The 26,265-nt window shown below is 53.2% G+C and overlaps 8 protein-coding genes across 8 annotated transcripts; 4 read left to right on the plus strand and 4 right to left on the minus strand.

The window, feature by feature from the left end:
* Positions 1–127: 127 nt before the first annotated feature.
* On the plus strand, positions 128–1,355 carry STEHIDRAFT_61496 (fungal pheromone STE3G-protein-coupled receptor; the record flags this gene model as incomplete). The annotated part of the gene is made up of 5 exons (XM_007306253.1): positions 128–218; positions 290–412; positions 474–641; positions 697–834; positions 916–1,355. The coding sequence occupies 5 exons, from the start codon at positions 128–130 to the stop codon at positions 1,353–1,355; spliced, it is 960 nt and encodes a 319-aa protein (XP_007306315.1).
* Positions 1,356–1,931: 576 nt separating this feature from the next.
* Positions 1,932–3,554, minus strand: STEHIDRAFT_170130 (uncharacterized protein). Its single transcript, XM_007306497.1, has one exon. The coding sequence runs from the start codon at positions 3,521–3,523 to the stop codon at positions 2,141–2,143; it is 1,383 nt and encodes a 460-aa protein (XP_007306559.1). The 5' UTR covers positions 3,524–3,554; the 3' UTR covers positions 1,932–2,140.
* Positions 3,555–4,172: 618 nt separating this feature from the next.
* Positions 4,173–5,561, minus strand: STEHIDRAFT_123235 (uncharacterized protein; the record flags this gene model as incomplete). The annotated part of the gene is made up of 2 exons (XM_007306498.1): positions 4,391–5,561; positions 4,173–4,334 (listed from the first exon to the last, which is right to left on the minus strand). A coding segment is annotated over exon 1 (674 nt), but the record flags the coding sequence as incomplete, so codon positions are not given.
* Positions 5,562–5,940: 379 nt separating this feature from the next.
* On the plus strand, positions 5,941–7,352 carry STEHIDRAFT_100496 (NAD-P-binding protein). Its single transcript, XM_007306499.1, has 5 exons — positions 5,941–6,221; positions 6,283–6,327; positions 6,407–6,847; positions 6,919–7,069; positions 7,137–7,352. Exons 1-5 carry the CDS (start codon positions 6,182–6,184, stop codon positions 7,285–7,287), a joined length of 828 nt encoding a protein of 275 aa, XP_007306561.1. The 5' UTR covers positions 5,941–6,181; the 3' UTR covers positions 7,288–7,352.
* Positions 7,353–7,530: 178 nt separating this feature from the next.
* STEHIDRAFT_123237 (glycoside hydrolase family 18 protein) lies at positions 7,531–9,376 on the minus strand. The gene is made up of 8 exons (XM_007306500.1): positions 9,169–9,376; positions 9,044–9,109; positions 8,839–8,987; positions 8,696–8,770; positions 8,380–8,622; positions 8,293–8,315; positions 8,097–8,226; positions 7,531–8,026 (listed from the first exon to the last, which is right to left on the minus strand). The coding sequence occupies exons 1-8, from the start codon at positions 9,330–9,332 to the stop codon at positions 7,761–7,763; spliced, it is 1,116 nt and encodes a 371-aa protein (XP_007306562.1). The 5' UTR covers positions 9,333–9,376; the 3' UTR covers positions 7,531–7,760.
* Positions 9,377–11,295: 1,919 nt separating this feature from the next.
* Positions 11,296–15,522, plus strand: STEHIDRAFT_159118 (uncharacterized protein; the record flags this gene model as incomplete). The annotated part of the gene is made up of 3 exons (XM_007306501.1): positions 11,296–13,227; positions 13,298–13,441; positions 13,501–15,522. The coding sequence occupies 3 exons, from the start codon at positions 11,296–11,298 to the stop codon at positions 15,520–15,522; spliced, it is 4,098 nt and encodes a 1,365-aa protein (XP_007306563.1).
* A 335-nt stretch (positions 15,523–15,857) lies between these two features.
* On the minus strand, positions 15,858–19,533 carry STEHIDRAFT_82375 (organic acid transporter). The gene is made up of 13 exons (XM_007306283.1): positions 19,331–19,533; positions 19,148–19,227; positions 18,847–18,929; positions 18,609–18,628; positions 18,341–18,389; positions 17,912–18,061; positions 17,630–17,740; positions 17,294–17,363; positions 16,972–17,048; positions 16,785–16,791; positions 16,634–16,707; positions 16,210–16,343; positions 15,858–16,067 (listed from the first exon to the last, which is right to left on the minus strand). The coding sequence occupies exons 1-13, from the start codon at positions 19,347–19,349 to the stop codon at positions 16,045–16,047; spliced, it is 897 nt and encodes a 298-aa protein (XP_007306345.1). The 5' UTR covers positions 19,350–19,533; the 3' UTR covers positions 15,858–16,044.
* A 713-nt stretch (positions 19,534–20,246) lies between these two features.
* On the plus strand, positions 20,247–26,179 carry STEHIDRAFT_170137 (PigN-domain-containing protein; the record flags this gene model as incomplete). Its single annotated transcript, XM_007306502.1, has 18 exons — positions 20,247–20,430; positions 20,588–20,884; positions 20,960–20,994; positions 21,115–21,132; positions 21,236–21,380; positions 21,521–21,798; positions 22,003–22,204; positions 22,484–22,860; positions 22,954–22,984; positions 23,048–23,291; positions 23,511–24,054; positions 24,134–24,333; positions 24,466–24,574; positions 24,751–24,859; positions 24,953–25,382; positions 25,468–25,552; positions 25,638–25,752; positions 25,950–26,179. 18 exons carry the CDS (start codon positions 20,247–20,249, stop codon positions 26,177–26,179), a joined length of 3,633 nt encoding a protein of 1,210 aa, XP_007306564.1.
* Positions 26,180–26,265: the final 86 nt, after the last annotated feature.

The following is a 26,265-nucleotide window of genomic DNA, read 5'->3' on the forward strand; positions in this document are numbered from 1 at the left end:
TCCACTCTGAGTGGAAATCGCATCCGACTCACGCTGTCAACGGGAGTATATAACGAGAGGCAAAATCGGGATGCACACGCTCGTTATTTGCCCTTGTGCTCTCACACCGTTGATGGTCTGAACAAGCATGCCGACTTATCCTTCCAATGCTGTCTTTTCTGCCTTTTCGTTCGTTGGCTTTATCCTGGCGCTCATTCCTTTCTCCTGGCATTGCAGAGGTATGTCAGTTCAATCGCCTGCGGAGGTCAAACAGAATGACCGACGCACCTCCGTTTGACCCCCGCAATAGCATCCAGCATTGGCACCTGCTTATTCGTTACATGGACGGGACTCTTATGTCTGGTGTTCTTCGCCAACTCAATCATTTGGAATGACAATGTAATCGACTGGGCTCCGGTGTGGTGCGATATCTGTATGTATTTTCCCCATCGCCCCTCTTAGCTCTGAGCTACGAATCTGATTGAAGCACCCAGCGTCACGCTTCATTGTCGCGATGAACGCGGGCTTTCCGGTAGCATGCCTATTGATCAAACGGCGACTCTACAATATAGCTCGTATGTCACCAGTGACGAATAAAAGCCGAGAGCTCGCTCTGGAATTGGGTCTTGGATTGGGGCTTCCAGTCCTCGAGGTCGGCCTTTGTACGTCCTTATGGAGCCGCTATTTCTTGCTTCGATAACCCAGACTTGCATCCAGATTCTACTGTCGAAGGCCACCGCTTCGACATCTACGAAGAAGCCGGATGTTGGCCTACCATGGTCATTCTCCCATGGGCGTATCCGCTGGTCATATGCGTACCTCTCATCATTGGCCTTATCAACCTGCTCTATGGAAGTCAGTGTCGACTCCTTATTCTTCGTCTTTGGTCGTCTCCGAATTTATATGAGGCTTTACTAATCTTTCCACCATATTCAGCTCTGACCATCTACCGTGTCGTAAAGGAACGACGTGCTCTACAGGAACTACTCCCAACGACTCACAAGATTTGCGACCATCCCATCGACAGCCATTTCATCCGCCTCCTCACCCTCTCCTCAGTTGAAGTCATCTTCACTATTCCTCTGGCCTGCCTTGAAATTTACATCGATAGCCGGAATGGATTATACACCTGGCGCGGTTGGGCCGACTTGAGATACAAATTCTCTCGTAGCTTCTTGTACCCTTCAGTCATCTGGAGAGCGGATGGGTATCGCTTGGCAGGAGTCGAGCTCAACCGTTGGAGTCCTGTGCTTTGTGCATTTGTATTTTTCTCCCTGTTTGGCTTTGCAGACGAGGCGAGAAGGAACTATAAGGCAGCATGGAGGGTCTTGAAGCGGCCTATAATCTGGATCGCGCCTGAATGGATGCGAAGGTAAGTGTTGGACATTTTCACGATTTTCACTAAGCTCATGGATACTCTGTGCCCCCAGAGGTTTCATGTCCGCGTTCGACAGGATATCACGCCGACGACGCTTGTCCCATGATATGACCTTTGCCGATGGTCCAGCGCCAACAGATTCGTCACTCACCACCGTTTGCCTCGACGATGGAATGTCAATCAAGGGCGATGAAGCTTGCTCTAGCATTTCATTACCCGTTTCCGACCGTAATCCGACGCAGCCGGAACCCGTTCACCAGGAGCTTGCTATCGTTTCAAGGAGCGAACCCGTCGTCCGGACAGTAGCCGAGCGGCAATCTGTACGCTTGCTTCCCAACGGCATGTTGAACATCATATTTCCACGAGAGAATGGTTTGGCCTGGGTTAGGCGTAGCGAAAATGAAAAGACCACGTAGCCTATTGGTTCCCTGTTTTAGACGAGGTTGTTGACATACTTTAGACATTTGTTTTCGACTGTCCTTCCTGCCTTTCCATGTTGTCGACGTTGTATCATCTTCTTCACATTATTCGTTTCGGTAACTTACTGGAGTACCGACTGCATCTATAGCCTTGTGTCAAGTAAAATTTGTATACGTAGCGCCGTTACACATTGTACAATACCGCAAGAGCCCCTGCTATCGTCACCAACGCAAGTATGGTACATGAGATAAGAAATACCGCAGAAATAGGCAGAATTGGAGCTAAAGAACCCGACAGAAAAAAGGTATAGGTGTGCGTATGAAGATAAAACGGCGAACTTGCCACGAATGGAATCGATACCGTCTACTTACTAATGCGATCGACATAGTTCGTCCACAACGTCGCCCCTCGCTCATAAGACCCAACCTCATCCACGATTGGCATCCCCACTCCGACATTCTCGAACTTCACTCTCACCTGCTCGATCTTCTCCGCATTGACCGCATCCGCCAACCCCACCAACCTCAAAGTCTTGAACTCGGTCAACAATCCCTCCCTCTTCGCCCTCAGCACGCTCTTCGGGAATGCCTGCGTCGTCGAATTTTCCGAGTCCGGAACCACAGACGCTCGCAGAACGATAGTGGAGAGGGAGTTGTGTGGTTGGCTAGGACCGCTGCCCTGTTGGACGCCGAGACGAGGGAGGTCGAGGCCAAGCCACTGGAGGTTGGGAAGACAGTCGATGACGGACCATACGTCGAACGCGGGACCCGAGTGGGCGAGGTGAGTTATAGAGGCGAAGGAGTGTTTGGCAGTATGGTCATGGATGGATGCGCGAAGAATGGGTAGTTGATTGGTGCCACGCCACCGAGACAGCCGTGCGGTAAGACTTCGAAGCGATGGGATCTGCCAATCCGTCATCCCCCGCACGTACTCGCCACAGTCGAGCGTATGGAGACCGGTAGGAGGAGAGGCGGCTGGCCAGCTGAACGTTTTGTGTGCTGAAACGACCCTGTGGAGCTCCGGCTGCAAGTCCGCCAACGAATCCCACTCGTCTCCATCCCCATTCCAATCCAAATCCGCCATGACTCCAAATGGGGGAGCCGGCTCCCGCAACCCGGCAAACCTACACACCTCGAGCTTGGGTAATCGCTGTACGAGCGTCTCTGCCTCGTCAGCACACACAGCCATCTGCCCCAACAGCTCCAGACGGCGCAATCTTGGCCCAGGCGTCGTCGCGATGGATTGAAGGAGTGTTGTAGGTGCATCAAAGTAGCTGGACTCGATGATGGGGATTGATGAGCGGTCGGGGACGAAGTGGTATGGAATAACGAGGGAGCAGATGAGGACTTCGAGGTTGGGGCAGGCGGGGAGGAGGCCCCAGAGGGTGTTTTTGCCCCAGGACCAGCCGTCGTGCGAATGGTTCTCGGAACCGAGATCAATGTCGAGGCGACGAACGTACCAGCCTCGCGTGGTGTCGTCTTCTTTGCGCTGAAGCTGCTGGAGGACGGGCCAGAGGTGGAAGTAAGAACGGATGACTACGATTTCGTAGAGGAACTGGTCGGTGACGGAGTGGAATTCTTTGGATACGAGGCTGAGGGCACGTTTGAGCGCGTAAGAGTCGTATATCTCGCCGTAAACAGCGGCACGCGACTCATTGAGGATGTTATCGAGGTCGGTGTCAAAGGCAAAGGGAAGACGAGTGGCCTCGCGGATGACCTGACGAACGATTTCGGATGGAAGTTGCATAGGAGAGTGAGGATGCGGACGATGGGTGGATGTTGACGGGGGGATAGACGTGTCAGCGGGGACCAGCCGCGATGGACGCTTGAGGAATTTATACAGATCGGAAAAACGAGAGTGAGGCGACTGTGGCGGTGCTCGGAGGACTATGTGGCGCAGGCGGCTGCACCTCACTGTACGCGGCGGAGACGATTATGCGGTCGCGGATCTTAGAAATGAAAGGAAGTCCGAATCCAGTCGGGCGTAAAGGAAGTCGTTTCGCTGTTATGAGGAATTGATGTGGGTCACAGAAGTTCGTTCATCCAGTCCTCCCACTCAATGACCATCGGTTCTGCCTCTGCGGAGTTATCGCTTTGCGAGGCGAGGGGCTCCGAGGCCATACTCTCGATAGAAGCTTGGAGCTCGTTATCTGCGAAAGGAAATGTAGAAAGATTTGCGCCGAGGTTGAGTTGCGCCAAGGTAAGTTTACCGTCGTATGCAACGTGGGTAGTTCCTGAACTCGACGGCGTATTGGGTGATGATAAAAAGTCCTTTATGAAGTCAGAGAGGACCGAATCGAGACGTTCGACATCGGGGGATTCAAGATGTACAGAATTCCCAAGTTCAAGTCGACGACGTTTGGAGGGTGCCATACGGTCACTTGTTACGGAGGGGTTGAATGGACTAGCGATGGTCCCCGATGGTCTAGGTTCAGCTGATGAACTGCCTGACGGACGGGAGAACAGGCTAGACGAAGTGGATGGGAGTGAAACCGGTTTGGCAGGTCGACGATTGTTCGATGACATGGTAGGGACACTGCGGCTTGCGGCCTTCGAACCTGAGGCATACGACGAATGAGTTCCACAAAGCGAAATACATAAGTGATCGACTCACGAATTCTACTGCTCACAGAGCGTGTGCCATACAAACGACCATAGCTGTGGTACGGTAAAGGGCCGCTATAGGGGTGAAATTCGATTCCATGTTTGGGAAACTCTTCCTCGTACCAGTACCCGCTTGCGAAACCGTGGAGTTGGACATATTTAAGCGCAGGTAAGAATCCGATACGAACGGATTCTGCGATATCTGCCCACAATGTAGAGTTTGCAAAAGGCCGCGTACTGTCAAGTGCGCATATCGTAACACTTGCTAGATGATCATGTTTTGCGTGGGCGCGGGCACCGTCGATGTACGCGCCCGGCGCTCTGCGGAAATAGAGTTCCTCCAGCAGAGGAAGTTCGGCGAGCAACGGCCAGATGTCAAGGCTGTCTTCAGTAACTTGAACATCATAAAAGAATGAACGCAGAGACGCTTGGCTTGGAAGGAGACAAAGTCGCAGGAAATCTAGTCTTTCGGCCATAGAGTCGTCATCAAGTGGTTTCATGACAATATAACGCAGGGAATTTAATTGTTCCTCCAGAAGACATTGCGAGACAAGTTCCTCTGTGTGAAGTTTTGGCAAGAGTGGTGAATTTGGCGGGGGCATAGGTTCCGGGGGCCATTGAGTGCTATGGACAAAGCGAGGGTCCGTAGAGATGTCCAGCGGCCAGTCGATGTGCATGCCTGGGAACTCTAGCGTTGTGGCGGAAGCGCCAGGGATTCTGAGGACTTCGAGGGAAGGAAAGGGGTACTCAAGGAAGTGGATAACATCGTCGTCGACGGGAACGATATTTCCCATAAGTTCCAGGCGACGAAGGGTTTGAGCGCAGCAAGTAGCTATGGTCATAAGTAGAGCCTCTCTTGGGGATAACCAAAGGCTACGCCGAAAGACGGGCTCTCCAAGCGGACGCCATTCGACGATATTCGCAATGATGATAGCCAGATGTGGGCAGGCGGGTATCAATCCCCAGAACGAGTACATGCCCATCGCGGCTTCATGTCCTTGAATGCCATCGTTGATCTGAAGATCAATATCCAGGCGACGTACGTAGACACCTGGACGACACCTGGCGGTTGGGCTTCGATGTTTGAGTCGTTCTAGAAGTGACGGGATCGAGTTGTAAGACCGCAAGATAATGAACTCGTATAGGAATTCATCAATCATGTAATAGAAGCGCTTGCACGTAAGGCTGAGAGCTCGTTTGGTGGCAAGAGATTTATACATCATTTTCGACGTCTCTAGCCTGTCCTCCTGGAATGTTGCTTCATAGGAAGTGTCGAATAACTGTGGTGCATGTGTTGCGTGGCGGATGATGTCGCGCAGAAGTTCGGTAGGGAGTGCTATGAGTCGAGACATGTGCCGAGGTCAGGTTAGCTGGAGTAGGGTGAGTGGTGTGTTCGACTGTTTGAGACGACCAAACCTGGCAGGTTTGGTCGAAGTTTGTCGAAGGGTCGCTAGCGTGAGAAATCTCACGGCATCAACAAAACAGACACAAGCACGTGACATACTGTGAGACGAGTTATGTGGCGTTGTGGCGGCGAAACTTGAGGACTTCCTCCCTTCGAACATCTTCACCCAGAATTTCTCAATTTCTCAATAGATCATTCTCCCCAATTGTAACATCGAGTCCCAATATTTTGCGGTGAGATACATGGATACCTCGGATGAGTTTGCTGAGGATCCTTGACAGAATACTTGTCAAATACTTGTTATGACTCGGTCACTTGTTCAAAAGCCTGAGAGTGGTCGCTGGTATCTTCCGCCGTTGATTATCTCCTTTCGACCCCTTCGAGTGTGTCTATCCCATGGATCTTGATTTGCGCGGCGTGCATGTTCTCGTCACTGGTACTGTCTTCTCCAATCATTCGTCGCCTTTCATCCTAACATCCAAGCATTACATGGATAGGCGCGGGTGGCGGTATAGGACTCGAAGCAACTCGCATCTTCCTTGGTAAGTTCCTTGTTTCGCTTGACCATTCAGTGTTTCTACAGCACTCGTTCATCCATCTTTCTCTCTTTATTACCCAAAGAGCAAGGCGCAAACGTTACAGCCCACTACCGCTCTTCCGATGCGACGCTCCTCCCCCTTTTCGCCACCTATGGCCTCACCCGCATCCGTCTCGTACAAGCCGACCTCTCTTCGGAGCCCGCAGTCATCTCCCTCTTCTCCTCAAAGAATATCGAAAGCTTTGGGCCTGTCGAAATAGCCGTTGTGAACCACGGGGCGTACGTCGATAAGCATGTTTTCGTGAAAGATATGTCGCTGGCGCAGTGGGAGAAGACAATGAGTAACAACTTGACGTCCTCCTTCTTGGTCGTGAGGGAGTATCTTAAAGGGCTTGAGAAAGGTATTAGTGTGAGTGCTGGGATGGGTACGAGGTTTGGGGACAGGGCGGCGATCACGCTGGTGGGAAGCACGGCGGGGAAGTTTGGAGAGGCGAGGCATACAGATTATTCGGCTAGTAAAAGTGGTACGAACCTTTTCGATCTCACTCGGTTGAGGATTGCGCAGGACACTGAGATGTAATGCTTCGGCGCTCAGCGATGATGTACGGCTTCACGATGTCGCTCAAGAATGAGATAGTCAAGATCGCTCCTCGGGGACGAGTCAATTGTGTTGCACCTGGATGGACGAAGACGCCAATGGCAGCTGCGGGGATGAAGGATCCAACCCAAGTCGGCATGGCGCTAGCGTAAGTGTAAATATCGATCCTGCTCGAGCCACTTTGCTTATTTCACGCCACGGGTGTACACACACAGGACGACACCGCTCAAGAAGATCGCTGAGCCCGCAGATGTCGCGAATCAGATCGTGTTGCTGTCATCAGCCAAGGTATCAGGCCATGTTACTGGGCAATGCGTGATGGTCGAAGGAGGAATGGAGGGAAGGTTGTTGAACCCACCAGCTTAGACCAGTTCGATTCCAACATGTCCTATGTAAATATTGGGGTATTGAGGTATCTGGTCGTGCGTTTTCCTGTGGCAAAATTTGCATAGTGCTTTCTCCTCATCGTTCTGTTTGGTTGAAGTTTTGGAGAGCGATTCACACTGCGACGTGAACAGACACCAGGACCAATAAATAATATTCCAGAACCACGGAGCAGGAACAAATAAAGATACCAGAACGAAAGCGAATATGCGATGGGTAGATGGATGGATGGATGGATGGTTGAGTGCGTGAGTAGTGTGTGTGACATGACCGACCATGAGTAAACGACAGAAAGCTATACTAGATAGCAGTCCCCGAGCGACTAGGAGGACATGAAAAGGAATGTTAAGACAACAGGATAAGAAGGCCGCAAGAGAAACGACGGTGGCGTTATGAAAAGGCGAATAAATAGGTCATGATCATGAAAATTGCATGTCCTTGAGCTCTTGCGACCTCTAAGCGACAGTGGCGGCAGGGAGGGCAGCCACGGCGTTAGTGAGGAATTCGAAGGGAGGGTCAACGGGGCCAGTGCTGGAAGGAGCAGCAGAAGCAGAGATGGGCGTAGGGCTGCTGGCGGCGGGGATGGCGAAGGCGGTGCCGCGGACGGCGCTGATCCAGGCAGCGTTGGCGTTGGGGTATTGCCAGACCATGACACCAGCGTTCCAATCTTTAGCAGCGGCCGTCGCGACACAGGTGGCGAGGGTGGCAGTGTCGACGAAGCCTATGGTCATAATGGTGGATGTCAGTGAAAACGAAGCTTGAGAGTGAGGTGGAGATAAGGGTGTGCTTACCGTTGGTAGCGTCGGCGGCAGTGGCAGGCTTGCCAATAACGACTTTGTCCGAGTCGACACCGCTGGCGATGATCTCAAAGACGGAGGTCTCGGGCCAAGTGCTCGAAGAAGCGGTCAAGAGGCCATCGCACTGATCACCATGGAAGAAGATAAGTTAGTCGAGAAAGGACAGAATATATATGATAATGGCACGCACGGTAGTGTACTCAGATGCGCCCTCTAAAGAAAGGAAGATCTTGTTAGCCAAAAGGAAGGTTATGAACCCTAGCAAAAATGTACTCACGGTTGTAGAACTGGATGTTGTACCAGTCGATGATGTCGCCGACGGACTGATGGACCTTGAGGTAACCCCCTCCGCCCCATTTGGTGCCGGGGGAGAACCAGGGAGCAAGAGGGGCATGGGTGACGATGTACGATCCTTGAGGAAGGAGAGTACGAAGTTGAGTGGTGAAAGTGATGAGCCAGTTCTCCGCGGTGCCAGTGCCGGCATCGAAGGCGGTCAAGTCCTCATAATCGACATCAATACCTAAACGTAGAGCAGGCAGATGAGAATCCATACTCTGCACTCTGTACAAGGATCGTTCGATCAAAGAACATACCATCCAAGTCGTTGTCCAAAACCCATTGTCCCATGGTGTTGGCAACAGTGGTGGCATCAGTGCCGGCAGTAGTAGCTGTGGTGACAAATAAACAGTCAGCTACTTCCGCTTCTTTCATGAGAATAGTGTAATCGTGTACTGACGTTGTTCAGTACCACCAAAGGCGGAGACGACAAGGCTGATTCCGGCCGCAGCGTAACTGGTTTTGATGGTGGTGCGCTGGTCAGCCGTAAGAGAAGCCCACTCGGTGGCCTGGTCGGCGGCTCCGCTGCTCAGCAAGAACGACATAGCACTGGTGACATCTTTCATGAGTATGATGTGGGTTAAATGATTATAGTGAAGACATACAAAACATTATAACCCGTGAGGTCAGACGTAGCGGGAGGGCCGGTCTCGCCTGAGACCCATGCATCTCTAGAAAAAATACAATCAATTGTGTATTTCGCAAATGGCTGGTGAGGATATGAACGTACTGGTAGACAACAAAGTGAGGGGCAGCAGGGGTGGCGCGGCGCGAGACAGTGCGAGAAGCGATACTATAATCCGAAGGAGACCCGGCAAGGGGGATCGACACCGTGTTGTGAACTACGGAAAGGGCGCTAAGGAAAGCGGCCAAGCGAGTGAAGGTAGAAACCATGTTGAACGATGATTGTCTGAAAATGACAGTGGTTAGTGGATCGTTGCCGGGGGGGTATATAGATGTGCTGAGGAGCAGCTGAGAGCTTGGGTGCAGATCCAGAAAGCGAGTGGAGTTCTATTTTATACGTCTCGGACGAAGTGAGACGGGTCTCTTCATCAAAGTAGATTGTGAATAGAAATGAGGTATGATGCAGGAGAGCATGCACTCCATACGACGAAGCACAAGAGACTCGAGCGTCAATGGGCAGGTTAGACGAGGGAGCATGTGAGTCTTCGGTTCGAGGGCGAGCGTAGAGTACCCTACCATGCGGACAGCACGAACTCTCCGTCCTCCATCTGGGTCTTAGTACAAACATAGCTTTTTTGCTCACCCAAACTCAAAACTACTAGTCGTTGGCATGACTGCGGAGGCGAGTATTATTCTCAAAAAAAGTTCTGAGAGCTTATCCTCTGCATTCTCGAAGGAGAAGCCTGGGAGACACCGGCTTATCTCGAAGAAGTCCGTCTGTGAGAGAACATAGACATAAGCTTCTTGCAGCAGCGGGAAGGCCTGTCATTGCGAAGCTCAACGCTTCAAACGTCTGTCTCTGAATCATCTCGGGGCCGGGTAAGCAGTGCGTCTAGTGACGAAGGAGAATACCAAGGCAGGCTCTGCATCAATTGACCATCTGACAGACCTCAAGCGAGGCAGTGATGGATATGGCGAATAACGGTACACCCTTCTGTGAGCGCTGATTTAGGGCTGCACGCAAAATGAGTGAACAGTAGTCAAACAGTTTCAACGGCACCTACATCCATCCGTCTTTCTGCGCTAAATCGAAGAACGCTGCTGCATGTGGACGTCGCGGTGGTAAAGCCAATTCCAACCATCGCTGGCAATGCATCGCAGCGGGTGTGAGTACAGAAGCCAATGGCCCTTAAGGGTTCATAGCCTGATACTGGTAGATTGCCCGACAAGGAATGAAAGAGAGACACTTGGCCACAGAGAGAAGCAGGAGGACGATAAGTCTCCATATGACCGGGTCTCGGGACTGGAATCTCGGAATGACGACAGTGCAAAGATAACAACATACAAAGGGCTCCAACGGTATGAGAGAGCTCACCGTGCAGCTCGGGTATCGCTAGCAGCCCTCAGGCTCGAAGCAACGGCGACCTCGCGTTCGTCTATCATGACGATTGGGCGCTAGTGCGAGACAAGCGTCGTGATATATTCCACACGGGTCCATTGCCAATGACGATGGGCAGTGCATGTAGCAAATGTCTGGTGCAGTGTACGACCACATGAGAACGTCGTAGCGGCCTATTTTTGAGGGTCAAGACAAACCACATGGCGCCATCATGTTGAGTGCCGACCTTTGCATAGTCTTTGCATACTGGGAAATGTTGGCAAAAGCTGCTAGCGGACACGAGGTCGTTGATCCACGGTGATAATGGAAGCAAGACATCTCATAGATGACACTGTCAATAGAAAGCCAGGAGCTGCCCTTTCCACAATTGTGCGAGTGAAGGCGTAGAAGGTGTTGGTATGAAGTAAGGACGAAAGGATTGAAATATCGTGCGACGCTCTCCCGGCTCCGGACACGCCGGGGAATTCCGGTACTGCTCTATTTAATTTCCGGGAGCACGGCGCACTTCATAGAACAATTCATTAACTTCGCGCGGAAGTTCGCCCCAACGAAGGTCTAAAGTGTGCAGATCCTGACATCCCGGATGTGACGACGGAAAGCGATCAAATCTCTTCACGAGCCACAGAATGGCCGCACAGATCGTGCAGGCGTTCGACTCGTACTCAACTTGAACTCATCCGACCTGCCAGTCTCTCATTTTGACCTCAAGTTTCATTGTCTCCCTCCTTTTCCAACCCGCCGTCATTCGTTCAATCTCACTGTCCCTACCATAGTTGTCTTTTCGTACTGCTCTTACGGTTTTGCCACCAGAATCAAGTCGAAATAGTCCCCACGATGTCGCACCTCCCATCACCTCCTCCACAAGCTCCCCGCCGACCTCCCACCGCATCGCCAACCCTGTTCACGTCCTCGTTCGCAACAACTAACACCACTTCCCGCCGCGGGCCGGCGGGCTCACTCCTTCGAAAGCCGTCGAAATATACCCCTCACCTCACCGACGGTAAATCCACCGTCACGCCCCCTCGAGGCATTCCCGCCCACGCCCACGCCCAAACTATCTCAGCTTCCTCTCCAGAGTATGAATCAGACTCCAGCATGTCGCTTATGCACGCCACTGCTGGATTATTCACCCCAAATACCCCTGAGAAAGATCGGTATGCCCGCCGTGCCATTACACCACCTACGTCGCGCCTTCCGCATCCTAAGAGAGGAAGATCTGTCCCGCCGCCTGCTACGGTCACCGAGTCGAATACAACTGCCCGAAGAGCCCACGAGATCTCGTGCAACAAGCCCGCAGCAAGGAATGCGGCTTCCGCAGCGTCCGTTTCCAAATCATCTCTGACGCCACAGACTCGAGGGGTCGCGGACGCATATCCTACGCCACCTGCTTCTGCCAACGGCGGGACGAAGGTGAAAGACGTGCTGAGTGGAGCGGGGAAGAAGAAGAGACCCCCGTTACCCGCACCAGCGCTGAGTTCCACGAAACTGGACGTCTACACCGACCCCGACGCTGCCGATGCCAGCGAGACCGAGGACGCAGGTCGTCAACGAACACGAACGGAGACCACATCCACGCTCGATATCTTCCAGAAGCTCGAGAATATAGCCTCGGATGCTCGACGCGCCATACGTATCTCCCCTGATGATCCTCTTCACCGTCATGATGGTCCTTTACGCATCCTCGCAGACGATAACGCCGTCTTAGGAAGTATTGATGTTCGTCGGTCTCCTACGATGAGGGCCCCAAAACGACCAGGTAGCGTTCTGGGAGACAGGTCGAATATCGCCGGGAGACCAGGTATGCGCCGAAATGGGTCAGTCATGACGAGCAGCGCACTGGAGAAGGAGAACCGTCCTGATCGCGCCGCCGCCGTACAACCTGTCCCGCCCGCAGCCAAAGGTCTGGAACTCCGTGGTCGAACCAGAACTTGTCCTGCCGCTGTCGAAGTATCGAAGCCTAATGCCGACAATTCCACCGTCCCTTCTCTTTCCCCAAATGAGGTGAAGCCCTCCGTCAAAGAACCGACGGGCCTCGTTGTTAGGAAATCTAGGGCGCAGGCACCGCGGTTTAATCTCGTTCCCGGCACCACGAGTATTGCGGTCGTTCCGACAGCGATGAGGGTGATATTGCAGGAGGTGGAGGCGTTCCAGAGGGAGTGGGTACAGATGTTCGTTGATATGGAGCATGAGAGCGAGGGTGGGAAAGATGAGCCGTTACCGGAGGTGTCAGGAGAGAATCAGGTTGGACAAGTCCGTGAGGGTGGTCGTGGTCGTGTTGGCAAATATAGCGACAGGTTCACCATCGTGGCTATGGACGATGAACCCGATTCAGACGAAGACTTTGGGAATGTGACATTCACGCTCGCCGACATGCCCATCGCAGACATCGCTTCCTTGTCGACGAACTCCACGGTCATGCAAGCGGCCCCTGCTTCGGCGGGTATGTCTCTGGATATAGAGGACGATACGGAAGGAGCCACGAGCGCCACGCCTACGAGTTTTTATTCTGAGGACGCGCCGTCTAGCACGGAAGATCCGGAATTTCAATCGCACTTCTCCGATTCCTCATCGGCTGAGAGTGGTCTCGCGAGGGTCGGAGACACCATCGAAGATCTTTCCATGAAGACGAAGGAGCAGTTAGCGCAGGAGAAGGGCGAGCACGCTGGGCAATCGAGCAATCTGATGCGTAAAGATACGTTCAGGCGGGAGAACGAACGCCATACTACTCTCCGAGCATTAGAGCGCGGCCCTGTTACAGAGCTCGAGGTGTGTTTTTCCTCCACATTCACGGCGAGAAGTGGCTTGAGCTGACGAGATCGGAATTGCCGTTCATTAGACGTTGCACAAGCCCAGACCATCGACTGATTCAGCGATTGCGACTGACGAGTCGGGGCCTTCTCTAGAAGCTGTTGGTAAGAGGCCCGGCTTCAAGACGAGGTATTCCAGCAGTCGAATCGCGCCGCCGACCTATATACCCGAAGTTAGTCTCGTGAACTTCACATACCCGAGCCACTGACTCACCTTTTTCTAATCCTCAAGGTCGAACCAGTCTCCGAATCTGAGATTAGCGCAATCAAGGTCTCGGATGCGACCACCAACGCCACAGCGCCTGCCTTAACGCCACACCCCGCACCCACTTCTAATCCAACAAACCCCTCACAAACGGATAAATCCCGTAAAGGTCTAGGGTTCTTCCTCCCTAACCGCCGCTCAATCAACTCCATATCCTTCCCGAAACCCATCTCCAATCCCAATCCCAATTCCGGCTCAGCCGGTCACACTCGTCCAGCCTCAATTTCGTCCGTAGCGCCGTCCATAGCGCCCTTGTCATTCGCCCATTCCGCGCCGATGAACCATATCCTCGAGGTTGATATACCGATGTCGGTGGAGGAAGAGCCGGCGATTGTGGTTCCGTTGCCGCAGGCTAAGAGGGCCTCGAGGAGTTCGTTGCTTGGGATGAAGATCACGAGGGCGAGCGTGAGTGCTCGGGAACGCGAAGTCGCTGTACCAGAAGAGTCTACCGCCCCTCCTCATTCGCAAGAACAACAAACCAAGCCCCAACTGCACCAGCACCATCGCTCGGGCCCGGGACCAAACGTGGACGACCAAGAACGCGAGCACGAACGCGAACACGAACTCTCCCAACCCCTCCCAGGCCCTCAGAGCTTCATGCACATGGACGCCTCGCCCTCGTCCCCTTCAAGTCTGAAAGGAGGATTCCGAGCATTATTCGGGAAGAGGGACTCGAAGTTAAGTTTCTCGCCCGCGATGACGAATTCGAGCGCCAGTCCTTCCACGTCTCCTGCGCTCGCTTCAGCTTCACGTCGCTCGCCCGCGCTTGTCTCGCCGGCACAGAGTCCGAGCTCGGCGACGATCACCGCCACCGCTGCCGCAGCGAACGAACCACGAGCGAACGCGGGCGCGGGTACGAGGGCGACGAGCGTGAGGAACGGGATCATGGGTGCCATGGGCGTACGTCTGGGTGGCGGTGGCTCCTCTCCTAATCCCGGTCCCGGGGCCAATCCTACCACGGGCGTAGGATCAGGTCACAACGGAGGACCAGTGCGCGACGGAGGAGGAAACCCAACCCACCACCACTCCCTCTCCCCCCTCCCCCTCCTCAAAAACCTCGCGCAGACCGAAAAAGATCGCGAGCGGGAGAGAAGAGAAAGGGCGGAATCGTTGAAGACGTTGGTTAGTGGGCCGAATCCGGCTCCGAGTCCGAGGGTGTTGAGCATGAGCGCGCTCGGTGCTTCGGGGGCGGGGGGTCCGATTCCGGTTCATCAGCGTGTCGGTGGCGCCAGTACGAATGCGAATGCGAATATGAATAGTCGAGGTGGATTGGCGGGTGCTTATGGTGGGGTGAGGGATGGATCGGGATTAGGATTGGGAGTTGTGGATGAGAGGTCGGATGGGTTGAGGGTACGGGGTGGGAGTGGGAAGGGGATCGCGTCGGTGTCGAGTTTGAGTCTTAGTGCTGGGTACGCGTCTGGGTCGACGATGGGCTTGGCGGCGAATTCGAAGGGGTCGGAGATGAGTATGCGGGAGAGGTTGAAGGAGAGGAGGAGTGTGGCTGTGTTTGGGAGGAGGAAGACGGGGAGTGGGGTGGGGATTAGTAGTAGTGATGTTGGGATGGGCTTGGGGCTGGGTGTCGGTGTCGGTGTGGGGAGTGGCGTTGGCGTTGGCGGTATGAAGGCTGGGAATGGGAACAATATGAGGGCGAAGAGCGGGAATTTGAGGGGGAAAGGAGGGAGGAGCGGAGCGTTGACGGATTATGAGTATGAGGTTTCGGAGAGCGAGGCTGAGAGTTCGTGGTGTGTGGATAGGGATCTGAGTATTAGGAGCGGGGTGACGATTCAGAATGATGGGAGGAGTTTTGGGGGGAGGGGGTGGAGCAGTAGGTATGGTGGGCATGATGGTGTCAATGGGATGGTTGGGGTTGGGGTCAGAGTTGGGGATGTGAGTACGGATGTGGAGGGTGACGGTGGAGGTGAAGGCGAGAAGGGGATGAGGGTGAGGAGGGTCCCGAGTGCGAGAAGGTTTTTCACGAAGTTTTCGTAAGTAGGCGGTGGACATCGACGATTTCCTCCTGTCTCTGCGTTCATTCGGTTAGTATTCGAATCGTTGAGATAAATTAAAGTAAATCACCTCTGTATATCCTCTCGTATCTTGTTGTAGCCTGTTATCGCATTGTAGCCACGTTAAACTTACTCGTACCTGTATTCATAACAATACCATACCTTATACCCGACATTCTTCGTCTCTGTCGAGCCACCAGTGTGTTTCCTTTAGATATCACATCTTACCGTTGTCTCAGTATGATACGAACTCTTCGATACTTGTACGTTCACCGGTACCTTGCCTCCAATCACTCGCGACAGTTGTGCCCAATAAGTATTGGATAACTGCAGCGCAACAAAAACCACGATCGAATCGAATCGAATCAAGAACAACAACAACAAAAGAAGGACGACGACGTTTGACGTTTTACACGATAATCCATATACATATACATGCATAGGTACACCCAGACCCTTCTGGAGGGATGATGAAATTGAATGAGAGTGAGCTGTGGAGGTTGGTCTATAGGTAGGGCGGGCCGAGGGCTATGATCGTAAACAGACAAAATGTCAGCATCATCATCCATCATGGGGAGCAGAACCACGACGAGCCCTTCTCTTCCAAACAGAATAGAGAAGAATAGAGCAGGATGGAGGAGAGAGTAGAAAAAATGAAAAGAAGACGAACCCTTCCTAAACAGATCCATCGTGAACTCGACGACGAGCAACAGGACGCCTCCGCCCGGCGCGAGCCTGAGCACTTTGGGAACGAAGCCTTTGTAGAGCGCAGCCGCGCCTTCTTCGCGGAAGATCGTTACGAGGCTGTTTTGTGTGTGGGGGGTGGTTCGTTTTGATGTGAGGTGGGCGGGGTGGCGTGAGGTGAGGTGAGGTGAGGTGGGTTGAGTTGGGTGGATGGATGGACGGCGAAGGTGAGTATGCGGTTGGCGATCGGTAGTTGGCGGGGAATAGGAATACCGGTCCACATCAAGCAGCGAGGAACACAAGTAACCCACCACCAAACATCAACACCAAAAATAAAACACAATCACAGTAAGTCCACGCCAACCCCGCCACGAAACCGTGAGGAAGAGAAAGGAGGAGGGGACACCCACCCAGGATAAGTCCAGTTATACTTCGGGACGACGCCGGGGACTTTGGCCGCTCCTTGGATGCGGGACTTGACGACCTGTATGGCACGAAAATTTTGTATGGTTCAGTACGTGAGGTATTCGGGCAGTCAAACGTTCAGGCTGGAAGACGTACGTCGAATCTGTGTTCGAAAAAAAGCATGAGCATGAGCGTGCGTGAATCACAGTGAAACAAGTCGGCGTAGTGATACAAGTCGGCGTAGGGCGTAGGGAGCGGGAGCAGTGGCAGGAGGGAGCAGGAGCAGTGGCAGGAGTAGGGAGCTGGAGTAGAAAGGCAAGGAGAAAAGAGAAAAGAGACGTACGGAGTATTGATAGCCGTACCGATCAAGCCTCCAACCGAGCCCGAAACAAAATTATTGAAGAGTTCGCCGGAGGGTGTCTATCATCACATCGTCGCACCATATGTTAGTAAGCGTGTAAGGCCGCCGTCAGATGAACGGGGATGTTGGGCAAAGTACAGATACGATATAAGAAGGTGTGGACGAGAAATGGGCATAGGCAGTTGTGGGCATAGGGTATGGGTATGAACACGGTTCGGAGGTGTAGGGAGAGTAAGTTGGCGGTGAGGAAAGTGAAAATAGGAACGAAAGAAAGGAAGGGAGAAAAAAAGAAAAGGAAACATACCTCCGCCTTAGGCATCATAGCCCGCACTTGAAAGATCGACCCAAAGTATCCTCCGTTCCACCAGAAATGTCTTCATGTTCATGACCGAATGCCAAACGCGAACGTATTGCCGAATTCCCAACCCCCACCGTAAAGCGTAAAGCGTAAAAAAAAAAGTAGAAAGAGGGTCAGAACACGCGCATATATCGGCGTGAGGGTATATTTCCTGGACATTGAGTCGAGGGAGGATGGATTGGGTGGGAGTTGGGGGTTGCGGGGTGAAGATTGAAGGGTTCGGATCGTACATAGAGAAGGATCGTACACAGAGAATGAAACGAAACCGAAACCGAAACGCACCTCCAAAACGTAGCCTCCATACCCGCATACAATCCCAACACGCCGTCCGCCGCTATCACTTTGCGAACTACGTCGATCGGGCCTGCGTACGTGCTTGATTTATCTTGCAGCCTGTATACACACGAACGCGGCACAAGCACGATGGTCAGCATCTCCGTCTCTTTGTCTTGCCCATTCTCATCCCACTCCCTTTCTCATCCTCTTCATCCCATTCTCATCCCCCTCCCTCCCCCTTCTCATCTCCTCTCACCCTCCATTAAAATTTGAGAAAAAAAAACGCACTTAATCTTAACCAACTCAAAAGGCACAACCACAAAGCTCTCCGTCGCGCCCGCACTACAACCCGTAAGGATGGAAAGGCTCTGCGTCATTTTGGCCTCTGATGAGGAGGAGAGAGAGAGGTAGGTTTTGCCCCAGAATTCGTTTGCTGCGCTGTTTTTTTGTGTGGGAGGGGTGGTGGTGGTGAAGGGGGGGAGGGGGAAGGGAGGGAGGGGGGAGGGGAGGGGGGGAGGGGAGAGAGGGATGGGTGGATGGGGTTTGGGGTGTCGTTCAGGAGGCGAGGAGTGATTATGAGTGCGAACGTAGAATGAGAGGCGGGATGGACGGCGAGGGATGTAGCGTAGAACGAGAATGAACGTGGACGTGGGCGTGAACATGAGCATAGGTGTATATGACCCTGAATGAGAACATTGGTAGAATGGGCGAACGTACAATTTAGTAGCCCTCTTCGGCGCCTCGAGCAACAGCGGCGGGACGAGACCTGGATGTCAAAGTTTACGGTTCAAAGTTGATGGTTAGCATTAAGCATTCAACATTCGACGTTCGAGGTCTATTTGCTCTTCAATATCCGTATGCTCTTCTCTATTCGCCCCGACTCGATGTTGTAAGTTACAAGCCGGAGAAAGCTCGGAACAGAGGGAGAAACCGCAGGAGAAACAGAGAAACAGAGCTCGGGGAGGGACGCAGGGCGAAAACACACCTCTGTATAATCGTCCGAACCTACGTCACATGGATGAAACAATACGTATTGATGAAGTCAGTCAGTCAGTCAACGGATCATAACCAGAGAACCAGTCAATCAGGAAACCAGGAAATCAGGGTGTTATGATTGGGAGGGTTTCCGAGGCCGAATGCGCATGACGGGATGATGGGCGAAAACCAAAAGACAAGGGCAAGGGAAGGGAAGGGAAGGGAAGGGAGGAGAAGAGACGACGCACCCCTCCTGCTTGATGATAGTCTGGAAAGCACCGACCAGTCCCGTCGAGGACTTTCCGGTCTCGAGTTGCATGCGGGTTTTCACCTGCGGATAGCAGTTGTCCATGCGTGCGTGCGTGAATTTTTGCGGTTTTATGGTTCAGTGTGTTACGGAGGTAGAGGGGATGGTTTGGAGGTCGGGAGGTCGGGAGGCGTGGTGAGTGGTGAGTGGGTGAGGGAAGGGAGGGATGCGGGACGTACGACATCTATTGGAAGGAGTCAGTGTTCGGTAGTAGGGACATAATATAAGAGGGCGGAGTAGAACACACCGAGTGGATAAAAAGTGAGGATCTCAGAGACACCGGCGATAGCGCCCGCGGTGAACGTCGCAGCGAAAGGCAAGGCTATCCATCATTCATCATTCATCGCCCAACGACCATAGATGAAAGAAAAAGTCAGCACACGAGCACAAAATACAAGCGAAGGGAGGAGGGAGGAGGGACGCACGTTTCCGTTCCGAAGACATGTTTGTCTACTCTATACTTCTTTAGCGTGTTCTACTTCTAGTAACGGCTTCGGAGCGCAACGTGTGAGACGACGGGCACGAAGAGTCTGGAGAGCGAGGGAGGTGGGGATGATGCTGGTGAGGGTGAAGGAACGGTCGCGTGCGTTATGCGATGTGACGTGCTTTTGCGTCCCGCCTCCGAGTCGAGCGGCCGTTCGAGTATTCGTATTTGCTTGCAACAATTCGTACCTCGCCCACTTTTTATTTATGCAAGCGGACTCCGGACCGCTGTATGTACGTTACGGTCTTGTGCTCTCGGTCGGCCGATGGATGGCGAGGCGCTCGTGAGTCGTTCATCGTTTTGTTCGTTCGAGCGAGAGGAGGAGAGGAGGAAAGCCGAAAGCCGTTGGGTGTTGGTGTTGACGAGGGATGAGTGAGGGGGATTCAGATTGTTCGGACGAAGAGCGAAGAGGAAGACTGGGTTTATGTATCGTATTCGTAGCGAGGCTTGGCGGCGACAGTGCTCGAAACGAGGCGTTCTTGGACGGCGATGTTCTCTTTATGAATGAAATTGTGGGGGCTCCTTGGATCATACTGTGAGAGCTTGGGACGACTTGGTATATTCTATGGTTGGTACGCTACGATGTATGGTTTTATTATAAGTTACTACGAACGAAGCAGTAAACATTGAATGTTAACGATTCGTGTGGCCCAAAGTCAAACCCCATCACGACCACGTGCCACGCCACGCCACGCCACGCCACGCCACGCCACGCCACGTCGCGTCCCCCACCACTTCAAGTTCACCGTCAATTGCAACCACTACACGAAAAGCCATACCCACCAGAGATTGTACTCGCTGCTATAGAGAGTCGTTAGCAGCCTTATAGGCACCGCTAGCCTTCAAAGCTCACCACCATGGCGCCCTCATCCCCACGCAAATACTCAATACCCCGCCTCCTCGCCCTCGGCGTCGCCTTCCACCTCATCTACATCGCCTCCGTCTTCGATTGTTATTTCACCTCGCCTATCGTGCATGGAATGAAGCCGCATAGAGTCCCGCTTGCGAGGGCGCCTGCGAAGAGGCTTGTGCTTATCGTTGGTTGGTGCTTACCTTCCCTCCCCTTCTTACCTTCCCTCCCCTCGCCTTCTTCCCTTCCCCCACCCACTTCCCACCTTCCCACTTCCCTCCACCCTCTCCCACACACAAATGGACTCGACGGTTGACTCTACCCTACCCTGCCTACTATATTCTCCAGGCGACGGCCTCCGCGCCGACTTCCTCTTTCACACAAACGCCACCTCCCTCGTCCCCGACCCCACAGTCCCAGAACGCGTAGCACCGTTTCTGAGAGATGTGGTCGAGAGGAGGGGAGCGTGGGGGGTTTCGCATACGAGGGTTCCGACGGAGAGTAGGCCGGGGCATGTTGCTGTTATTGGTAAGTTTTTTTTTGGTTTTGGTTTTTGGTTTGTGAGGGGGTGGTGGAGGGATGTGGAGAGGGGGGTGGGGGTGGAGAGGGAGAGGGAGGTGGTTTGTGGCGAGGTGGAGATGGAGGGTTTGGCGAGGAGATAGAGAGGGGGTTGACAAGGTTTATTAACGACCCCGGTATTCTTGTTTTGGATCGAAATAGGTGGGATGTACGAGGATGTATCGGCTGTGACCAAGGTTCGTACTCCTTGTCTCGTATACATATACAAGTTGTATTGTACATTACATTGACGAGACCGTGCTCAAAATAATCATGAATTATGCATTGCGTTGCTTGCGTCGCGTTGACACTAACAGGGCTGGAAAACGAACCCCGTACGTCCCTCCTCTCCCTCCTCTCTCCCTCTCCCCCCCTCTCTCTCTCCCCCTCCCTACAAATTACCAACACCTTACACACACTCATAACGGACACGCACAGGTCACATTCGACTCCCTCTTCAACCAATCCTCACACACATTCTCCTTCGGCTCTCCCGATATCCTGCCTATGTTTGCGCATGGAGCGACGCCAGGGAAGGTGAGGACGTGGTGTTATGATGAGAGGGATGAGGATTTTACGAAAGGTGGGTTTTTTTGTTTCTCCTCTGAGCTCTGAGTTCTGTGGTACGGATTATACCGTGGAGGGGAGGGTGTGGAGGGGTGTGTAGGGTGTGATGGTTCTACGTCTACCCGCATGTCGACTATATCCCATACATGCACGCAGCCCCAGCTCCGAGCTCTGAACTCAACGTATCTATCAATCTCGAACTGACCACCTCCCTCCCTTCCCTCCCTCTCCCCTCCCCTCCCCTCCCCCCTCCCCACCCCAAATCAGACGCAACCTCCCTAGACCTCTGGGTCCTCTCCCAACTCCGCACCCTCCTCCAAAACGCGACCACCGACGCACGATTGGATAGGGAGTTGAGAGCCGACGGTGTCGTTTTCTTTTTGCATCTTTTGGGGTTGGATACGACGGGGCATGCGTGGAGGCCTTTTTCGAAGGTGCGTCGAGGTTTCACATTCTCCGTTTTCCTCCCATCTATATCCGAGATGAAGTCACGTGTCGTGCCATAGCCATAGCCATAGCCGTAGTGTGCCGTGTCATGCTACATTGCTAGACGAGGATGACAGGAAGGCGTGTGGTATGGATCATTCCGAGTCGCTGATCGAACGTGTGTGTGTGGGGTGTGTGGAAATGGGATATAGGAATACATGAATAACATCCGCGTCGTCGATTCGATCGTCCGACAGACGGAGGAACTGCTCGAGGAGTTTTATGCAGCGGACGACTTTGAGGGCGAATACACGGCGGCTAAGGGAAAGGGAGCAGGAAAGGGAAAGAGCAGGACGAGTTACATATTTACCGCGGATCATGGGATGAGCGTCATTGGGAATCATGGAGATGGGGGTGAGGTTCGGGATTTCATTACTTCCTTCCTTCCTTGTTCCGTTCTCCCTCATCCATCCTTCTCACTTGACTCCGTTCATTCCTTTCTTCCTTCTCAGCCGCATTTATTTTTATTTCTTATTTTCGCCCTGCTCGGTGCTCGGTGCTCGTTCTCCTCTTACCATTCACCTTCGTCAATTCACCTCCTTCTCTACCCCCACCGCTCGTTTTTTTGTTCTCAAAATGGCGTAACATAACATCGCAGTCCTGACGTTCGTTTTATTTTTACTCGTATTCCAGATCCAGATAACACGCGGACCCCGCTCATAGCATGGGGTGCGGGCGTCCGGGGACCTATCCATCTTCCCTCTCATTCCACCTCCCAAGTCCCCCATGCCAATGAAGTGGATGAATACTCAGCCCCCTGGGCCCTCTCGCACCTGCACCGCCAAGACGTCGAACAAGCAGACATAGCGGCACTCATGAGCGCGTTGTTGGGCGTGCCGTGGCCTGTTAATTCGGTCGGGGTGTTGCCGGAGGTTAGGAGGGGGGTGCTTGAGTCGAGGTTGGGCGATGCGACGAGCGGAGGGGTGGGAGAAGGAGTGGGAGAAGGGGTGGGAGGGTATTTGGATCTGGGGGAAGCGGGGCTCGCGGGTGTGGGGTGGACGAATGCGAAGGTGTGCGATTTTTTGTTTTTTTGTTGTTTTATGTCCAGTCCGGTCCAGAAGGATGAAGGAGGGGTGTGCTGATAGGTGTGGTGTGTGGTGTAGGTCATCTTGGAGCATTATCGCGTTAAACATGGTGAGTCTCTTCGACTGCACTACTCTTGTTCAGAGCTGATGGTTAATATTCGGGATGGCTTAGAACTCAAACGATCGCATGTATTGTTCTATAAACCATACAAGCCGCTCTCCTCTCCCTCTTTCCCGCCTCCCTCTCCGCTCTCGCCCTCGTCATCCCCACCCTCGTCCTCATCCTCGTCGCAACCAGGCGAACCCCACCTCCTAGAAATCGAACGGCTCATCGAAGCGGGCGAGTTCATGCAGAGCAGACGAAAAAGCGCGGAGTTGATCGAGTTGGCGTTGGAGGGGATACGGTATTTGGAGACGTGCGTAAGCTGTTTTTTTCTCTTTTATTGTCCTCTTTTCTACGTCAGACTATGCACGATTTCTTTCCGCGCGTGATACTCCGAATGTCAACTTCTAATCTACGCAAAACATACGTCGCTCGTCCCTGACCGGCTTTTATTCCTCTCTTACCTATATATCTATCCACGCTATCGACCATTGACAGTCCCGCTGACCTGCGTATGGTGTGTGGTGTGTAGGTACGACCGGACGCTCATAAGGACGATGGTCAGTTTCGCGTATACGGGCTGGATGGCGTTCGCCGCGCTTTTCATCCTTGCGCCGAGGGGTTCATCGTCATCGTCTTCTACCCCTTCACGATCCCCTGTTGCCGCGACGACCACAACACGGTCATCGAAAGCAGAACCGTCATCTACCGACCTTTCAATATCCCCGCAACCTTCCTCAACCACCTCTATCTCCCCAGAACCCTCGTCGACCCCAATATCCACCTCCACCCTCCTCTCCTCCGCGGTCCTAACCGCCTTCTGGGCCCTGTTCGCGATGCAGAAAAGTCCGTGGACATTCTATATTTACGTTGCCTTTCCGGTTTATTTCTGGGGATGTGTCATTGGCGAGGTTTGGGCGTTTTCGGGCGGGCGGGTGGGTGGGGCGAGGACGGCAGAAAAGGAGAAGGAAGGGACGGGGAAGGAAGCGACAAGGATGGGTGGGGTACGAGGTGGAGATGTGGTGCGGTGGGTGGCTGGGATTATCGGCGTGGCCGTTTCGTTGCAAAGCATGGTCGTGAGTTCCCCTTCCTCCTCTTCCTTCCCCTTTTCTTTCCCATCTTCCACTGCAAATTCATACTCACCCTCCCCGACAGTACGGCTACACCCACCGCGAGATCTGGTCCCTCGGCTTCCTCGTCATCGGCGTCCTATGGCCTTTATTGTCCTGGCCCCGCACAATGTGGACGACGACGACGCGGAAGAGAGTGTTGGGTGCGGCGTGGATGGGCGCGTGTGTGCTGACGGGGGTGTTTCCGCTGTTGAGAGTCGATCCGAGGGAGGGCTTGGGGGCTATGTGCGTTTCTTTTCTTTTCCGCTTCTTTCTTTTCCTCTTGTCCCTCTTCCTTTTCCTCAGACATCGTCTCTTATCTTTATATGACGCTGATGGTTTGTGATGTGTGATGCGGGATGACGATGGTGGATATAGAATGAGCGGCGGGATATGCATGTTGCTGGCATATCTGATATGTGCGATATTCGTGCTCCCTAGGACGGGTCGCCCGAATGTGGAGACGAGGAGTTTATTGGATTTTCAGGTCTGTCGTCTTCTTCAAGTTGTCCTATCCTACCTCGCTCGTCCCTATGACTCCCTTTACCTTTCGTTGTCCCCCCATGACTTCCATTCCCCCCTTGCCTTTCGTTGTCTTCCCGGAGCCCTCGTCCTCCCATCCCATCCTGCCTATTGTACTGACGGATCGACGCGACGCGACAGTTGGTCCTCTTGCTGGCGAGCATGGCGGTGACGGCGAGTTCGGTGAGGAATTTGAGGGCGAAGAGAGGATTGCCGGTTACGAATCAGTTGAGTGGGTGGATCGTGTTGGGTGCGTTGCCACTCCCCTTTCCCCTACTGCTCTATTGCCCTAATTCCTTGCTAACTCCCTTCTTGAACTGACCTCCACGGGCGAAACGAACAGCCACCTCGCTCCTCTACCCGCCCGTACGCTTCCTCACCGGCAACCGCACCGGCACCCACATCTCCGCCGAATGCAAACTCCTGATCTATTTCCTCACGTTTTGTCCGCTCTTCGTGTTGTTGAGTATAAGAGCGGAGGGCCTATTCTATGTCTGTTTTTGTGTGGTCTTGGGGCTTTGGGTGGCCGTTGAGGATTGTCTTCGGAAGGATAATGATGGTGGTGTGGGTGTGAGTGGAGTCGGGGAGAGCGAGGATGGAAAGGGGGTGAGGACGACGGCTGAGAGGGAGGGAAGGGAAGGGAAAGGGAAGGGGATGAGGGAGAAGGGTGAGGGTGGGCGTGGGTGGAACCCGATGGGGCTGCGAGGCGACGACGTGCGGATCGCGATGTTTTTCTTGTTTTTCGTGCAGGTTGGGTTTTTCGGGACTGGGAAGTGAGTTTTTCCTTCCTCTTTCCTCCCTCCCTTCTTCACCGTGGAATTTGAATGTGTTTACTGAATCGTTGCTGTACGATTATAGTGTAGCGTCAATATCATCGTTCTACCTCGAACCCGTATATCGCCTCGTACCCATCTTCAATCCTTTCCTTATGGCTTCCCTCCTCGTACGTCTCTCTCCCTTCCCTGCATTGCCACCACTTGAGCTCGAGTGAATGGCATGCGATATACTGATCCTGACACGAAAAACAGATCCTCAAAATCCTCGCGCCGTACGTGATCCTCTCCGCCGTGTTCGCAACACTAAACGCACGGCTGGGTATGCCGCCGTTCGCGTTGTTCTTGGTCGCGCTTACGATGACGGATGGTACGTTCCTTTCCTTTCCTTTCCTTTCATCCCATACCCAACGCCATTACTCCGCCACCACATCGAATTCGACTTCGCAACCATGTCGAAATCCATCATAACTAACTAACTGACCGATACTGACTGAAACTAATTGGATGGAACTAATTGGATTGAACTGACCTGACCTGCCTTGAATTGGCGGCCAAATAACACAGGCATGACCCTAACCTTCTTCTTCAACGTGACCGACACCGGCTCCTGGCTCGAGATCGGACAGTCCATCTCATATTTCTGTATCACGAGTTTGTTGTTGGTGTTTTCGGGCGGGATAGCGGCGGCGGGGAGGGTGCTTATGGGGGATAGTTTGGGGTTGGAGGGGGAGGGGGAGGGGGATGTGGTGAGGGATGATAGTGAGAGAAGAGGGGGCGAGAAGAGGACAGAGTGATCAGATAGAGGATGGGATGTTATTCTGATGTCGTGGATTGTCTAGTTGCATTATTTATTGCTTTCGTTGTTTTGTATTGAGGAATT

Source organism: Stereum hirsutum (assembly GCF_000264905.1).
Source record: "Stereum hirsutum FP-91666 SS1 unplaced genomic scaffold STEHIscaffold_11, whole genome shotgun sequence".
NCBI lineage: Eukaryota > Fungi > Basidiomycota > Agaricomycetes > Russulales > Stereaceae > Stereum > Stereum hirsutum.